A 5,427-nucleotide genomic window follows, 5' to 3' on the forward strand; every position below is an offset into this window, starting at 1 on the left:
AGTGGCTGTTTGCTAAACCCGGCTGCGTTGACTATCGGGAGGCGCCGCCTCGGTGCCAGATGTGTCAATCAAATTTGTAGGAATATCTTTATTGACGTAAAACACGACGACACGGATGGAGATGCTAACCGCGCTAGCGTAGCGTTTATTTATTTTTAGCACTTTTCTTAAAATAATGTGAAAAAATATTTCTATTAAAATTAATTTTAATACATAATGCTAAAAGGAGCCCATTTGGAAAAAGAGATTCAATTCACTTTCACTTAAACGGCTAAAAATGATCCATTTTCTTTCCTCCTGCCTGACACCGTTACTCGTGGGGGGGGGGGGGGCTCCTCAAAGGCCTCCTCCACGCAGGCGTGAAGCCCCCGACACGCGGGAGGTCATTAGTCTTCATTAGCGACTTCCAGGAGTTTCTTATGAAGTGCTGTGAAGTTGTCATTTGCCTCTTTGCCTGCAAAGCAGCACGCCGGGTTTGTTTTCTTATGTGGGGGGCCAAATGTGACCCGAGCCGGCCCCCGGTCGCTGCGCCGGGGGCCGGGGGCCGCAGTTTGATCACCACCATGGGTTTTAGAGTCAGTTCCAGTATCACAGATTCAATGAAAATGGCCACAAGTTTCTAAAACGTTGGGACGGTTACTGGACTGGACAAAAATGACATCGGATCTAGAACCTCGGCGTCGGATCCGGATCCAGGTCGTACTCGCAAAACTCTTCAGGAATTTTCTGGATTTTAAATTGGATTGTTTAAAGAAAACATCCTAAATCTGAACTTTACAACTTCTCTGACCGACAAGTAAAATTAGTTTTAAAGTTATACATCCGTGTATAAAAACTACATGTTCAGAACCAGTGAACTCTAGAAGTGTTTATCGATCACTGATTGGTTGTTATAATTCAACCAATCAGCTCCGGGCTGTCGGGCGTGGCCTTCCAGCAATAAAAACGAATGAGGCTCAACAAAAGAAGAAACTTCTAGTTTAAATCTCAGATTAAAAATGAAGAATGAAAGAAAGAAAATAATCACAGAACGCAGAGTGCCCCCTAGCGTCTGACATGAGGTGAGCATGTTGACCTCTGACCTCGACCTGCCATCACGCCGAAATGTTGATTTATTCTAAACAAACTCAAATCTTTCTGCTCCGTTCCGATATATGAAATATATCTCAATATAAATATACAGGTACTATCTGAGTAACGGCCTGCGCGTACTCCGGTACCGGTACCGGTACTGTGCGGCCGTAGCTCGGATGTACATAAACAGAATCTGAGGAACTGAACGCACGGGCTCCCGCTCGGGTTCTCCTGTCGACATGCTTGCAGCCGGGGGGGGGGGGGGGGGGGGGTCAGTGACCCCCGGAGGCACCAAAGGCGCTGATGTGGGCCGAGGTGTGACATTCGTCGTCGGAACGCCGCGGGGGTTCTTTATTAGGCTGCAGAGCCGTCTGATCCCGTCCCGGCTGTTAACGGTCCAGCTCAGGATCCATGCATCCAAACCAAATGGCCAGGGAGGAGGGGGCGCTGGATGCGATCTGGACCTGAGACGCTGGACCCTGCCATGAACCTCGGAGAGCCTCCTCCGTCGCCTCCGGACCGGGGCGTAGCGGGTTTGACGCTGCCGCTGCTGAAACCTACACCTCGGGTCCGGACCCAACAACGACCTGCGGGGTCTTCACCCGGTCCAGCTGATGAGTGATGAAAGCCACACCCGACCTGTGATTCATGACGAGGAGGCCAGAAACACGCGGCTCCTCCTCCTCCCCCTCCTCCTCCTCCTCCCCCTCCCCCTCCTCCTGCGTTTAGCAGAACGGCTGCACGGGGATCCGTTTGAGCCCCATCAGCCGGTTATTGTCCTTTTACTCTGCCTGAAAGGGGCTCGTCGATACTTTGACACTTTCTAGCCTGTCTTTATGGACTCTTAGCTGCCGTCCTGCAGCCGGGGGGGCGTGGGGGTTGTTCCTGGGGAGGTCTATGGTCTCTGGGGGGGCGTCAGACATCCGGGCCTGCAGGAGGCTTTGTATGCAGACAGGACAGCTTCTCGCTTCTCTATGCTAATGGCTGCAGCGTTTAGCATGTGTCCCGTTTGGACGCTGGGGCGCCCCCCCCCACCCCCGTCCCCCCCCCCCGTCCCATTCAGGGCCGGTTTGGGCTGCCGGTGCTAACTGGCTGTTAATGGCCTGAATGCAGAATCTGGTCTAATGAGATTATCAGAGCGTCGTCTAGACACCCCAATACACGAGCAGCCTGCGGCCCCCCCCCCAACCCCCCCCCCCCCCCAGGTGAAAGTCACCTCCACAAAGAGTTATTGTTACGCCATGATGGGCTCGCGCTCCGCCGAGGCCTTCACCTCTTCAGGTTCCAGAGGACGGGCCCGTCTCTGTGTTTATGCGTCACACTACTGTGTGTGTGTGTGTGTGTGTGTGTTCTGTGTGTGTGTGTTCTGTGTGTGTGTGTGTGTGTGTGTGTGTTCTGTGTGCGTGTGTGTGTGTTCTGTGTGAGCGTATGTGTGTGTGTGGTTGTGTGTGTGTGTTCTGTGTGTGCGTATGTGTGTGTGTGGTTGTGTGTGTGTGTGTGTGTGTGCGTGTGCGTGTGTTCTGTGTGTGTGTGTTCTGTGTGCGTGTGCGTGTGTTCTGTGTGTGTGTGTTCTGTGTGCGTGTGTGTTCTGTGTGTGTGTGTGTGTGCGTGTGAGTGTGTGTGTGTGTGTGTGCGTGTGAGTGTGTGTGCGTATGTGTGTGTGCGTGTGTGTGCGTATGTGTGTGTGTGTGTGTGTGTGTGTGCCCGGTGCCGCCGCCCGCCTCGCTCTGTCCGTATTTGTTTTAAGTCTCTTAGCAGTTCATAAAGCTGCGCTTGGTCCGTCCCCCTTCCTGTGGGGACGGTGTCGAGGCTCCACTAAGTCCCTTTGATTCCCGGCAGCGTCCAATCACAGCAGGGCACCGACTCATCCTCGTGCTACTTCAAAGTGTGGGAATGCCTCTCCTGGCCCCGCCCCCTCTGCGGCTGCCCTTAAAAGCTCAGGTCACCCCCGCCGGCAGGACTCTGCTGCTGGACCCTCTGACCTGCCGGAGCGTCTCCGCCCTGAGGAACCCCCCCGGACCCCCGGACGCTGCATCATGCAGGCCGTCAGAGGTGAGTCTTCTCCGCTCGCCCACGGCGCCTCCTCGGAGGAGGAGGAGGAGGAGGAGGAGGAGCACGGATGTAACCGCTTTCGTTCCCTTCCAGACGTGAAGTCCGGCTTCAGCGCCCCCCCTGCCCCCTCCATGGCTCCCGGCCCCGACGCCTATCTCCAGGGCAACATCAGGATGACTCTGGAGGACCCTGAACTCTGGAAGAGCTTCCATGAGATCGGGACGGAGATGATCATCACCAAACCGGGGAGGTAGGACGGGTGGGGGGGGGCGGCGTGCTTCGGGTGGCGTTGCTTTTATCCTCACGTGTCCCTTCGGCGTTCCAGGAGGATGTTCCCTCACTGCAAGGTCAACCTCGCCGGCCTCGTCCCGTGTGCCAAGTACATCCTGCTGGTGGACATGGTCCCGGAGGACGGCTTCAGGTACAAGGTGGGTGCCCCCCCCCCCCCCCGCGTTGCACTTCAAAAGGTACTATCTTGTTTTTCTTGCTGCCCTCCTGCTGGGATCCCACTGCTCCCCCGTCTTCGTGGGGGGGGGCTCCGTCCCTGAGCCGTCTCCTCTCGTTTCCTACAGTGGAATAAAGAGAAATGGGAGGTGGCAGGAAAAGCGGAGCCGCAGCCCCCCTGCAGGACGTACCTCCACCCGGACTCGCCGGCCCCCGGGGGCCACTGGATGAAGCAGTCCGTTTCCTTCCTGAAGCTGAAACTCACCAACAACACTCTGGACCAGCACGGACATGTAAGCCAGAGCGGGGGGGGGGGGGGCTGTTCCAAAGTGTTGGTCGGGGTTAAATAACTCCGCCCCCTCCCTGCAGGTCATTTTACACTCCATGCATCGCTACCATCCTCGCTTCCACATCTTCCAGGCCGAAGATCTCTACAGCGTCCGCTGGAGCGTCTTCCAGACCTTCAGCTTCCCGGAGACGTCCTTCACGGCGGTCACCGCCTACCAGAACACCAAGGTGGGTCCCCGTGCCCCCGCCGCCGACCCCCAACCGCCGCCCTACCCTCTAACGGACGTCCCTCCTTTACAGGTCACGAAGCTGAAGATCGACCACAACCCGTTCGCTAAAGGCTTCCGGGACGAAGGCACCAATAAAAAGAGGTGGGCGGGCACAAGGAGGCGTTTGATTCGGTCACCTTGTTGTCCTGAAACGTTCACGACGATGATGATGATGATGATGATGACGATGATGATGATGATGTTCTGCTGCAGGCGAGCAACAAAAACCGCGGCCATCGACAAACACGCCAAGATGTCGGACAATCTGACGTCTGAGGAAGGAAGTCCACCCGGTAGGCTCCTCCCCCTCCTCACGACTTATTGTTGTTCTTAGAAACCTGAGCAGAAACAAATGCAAAATTCAGAATGTACATTTCTGATTTATTTTACATTTAATTCTTTTTAATTCTTTTTTTTTAGAATAGACAGTATTTTTGTATATTTAATTGTTAGCATCCTGCTAACATCCTAGCGTCTGTCTAACCTGCTTCTGATTGGTTGCCAACATTTAGTTTAGTTTAGATAGATTTAGTGGATGATGACCCTCCCTGATGAAGAGGAGGGTCTCCTGTTTCCATGGTAACATATTGACTGAAGGGATGTGCCGTAGTGAGGTCACAGAAGGGGGGCGGGGGGGGCAGCTCAGTACATTTTAAAGTTCTGTTCTTCTCCTGGACAGATTTCTGCCCGTCGTCCTTCGAGGGATTCGATGGAGACGAAGGAGACAAGAGGAAGGAGGCCGCCGGCGCCGGCGTGAAGGAGGAGCGCTACTCCCCGTGGGCCGCAGAGAGGGAGCACCGGGCTGGATCTCCTGCAGGAGCGGACCCCAGAGACCCGTACAACACGGAGCAGCAGGTTCCCGCCCCGCCCTCCTACCAGCCCTACCGGTGAGTCCCAGGGAAGCCACCAATCGGAGCTCCACGCTGTCATGAGGGGCGGGGCCCTGACTGGCTTCTTCTTTCACAGGATCCATGCGTACGGAAAGTCCCCCTCCTCCAACACTGGGGGGTCCAGAGTCCCCGACGTCGCCACCGTCCCGGACCACGACCCCTCGAAGCCACGCCCCCAGGAGATGGGCCCCCAGGACCACAGCGGGGTCCTCAACATGACCAAACCGGGGGTCATCGGGCACCACATCTACAGCCCGTACGGGGCGGAGCAACCGCTGGGCCAGTGGAGCGGCCCCGGGCCCACCCACTACCCCCCCCCTCACCACCTGACCGCCGACTACACCGCGCAGGCGGTGCATCATGGCTATCACCATGGCAACGTGACGGAGTGGAGCCAGTACCCGTTGTTC

At 56.1% G+C, this 5,427-nt stretch overlaps 1 protein-coding gene across 1 annotated transcript in view; it reads left to right on the forward strand.

Annotated features, from left to right (window-relative positions):
• Positions 1-3,110: 3,110 nt before the first annotated feature.
• Positions 3,111-5,427, forward strand: part of tbx16 (T-box transcription factor 16) — a 3,787-nt gene continuing 1,470 nt past the window's right edge. The window contains exons 1-9 of the mRNA XM_068738470.1: positions 3,111-3,126; positions 3,220-3,376; positions 3,452-3,554; positions 3,699-3,863; positions 3,940-4,086; positions 4,159-4,229; positions 4,341-4,420; positions 4,807-5,014; positions 5,094-5,423. Of these exons, the coding sequence (XP_068594571.1) occupies positions 3,111-3,126; positions 3,220-3,376; positions 3,452-3,554; positions 3,699-3,863; positions 3,940-4,086; positions 4,159-4,229; positions 4,341-4,420; positions 4,807-5,014; positions 5,094-5,423 (1,277 nt within the window). The remainder of the gene's footprint in view (positions 3,127-3,219; positions 3,377-3,451; positions 3,555-3,698; positions 3,864-3,939; positions 4,087-4,158; positions 4,230-4,340; positions 4,421-4,806; positions 5,015-5,093; positions 5,424-5,427) is intronic.

The sequence above is a fragment of the Brachionichthys hirsutus genome, chromosome 4, assembly GCF_040956055.1.
Source record: "Brachionichthys hirsutus isolate HB-005 chromosome 4, CSIRO-AGI_Bhir_v1, whole genome shotgun sequence".
NCBI classification, from domain to species: Eukaryota; Metazoa; Chordata; class Actinopteri; order Lophiiformes; family Brachionichthyidae; genus Brachionichthys; species Brachionichthys hirsutus.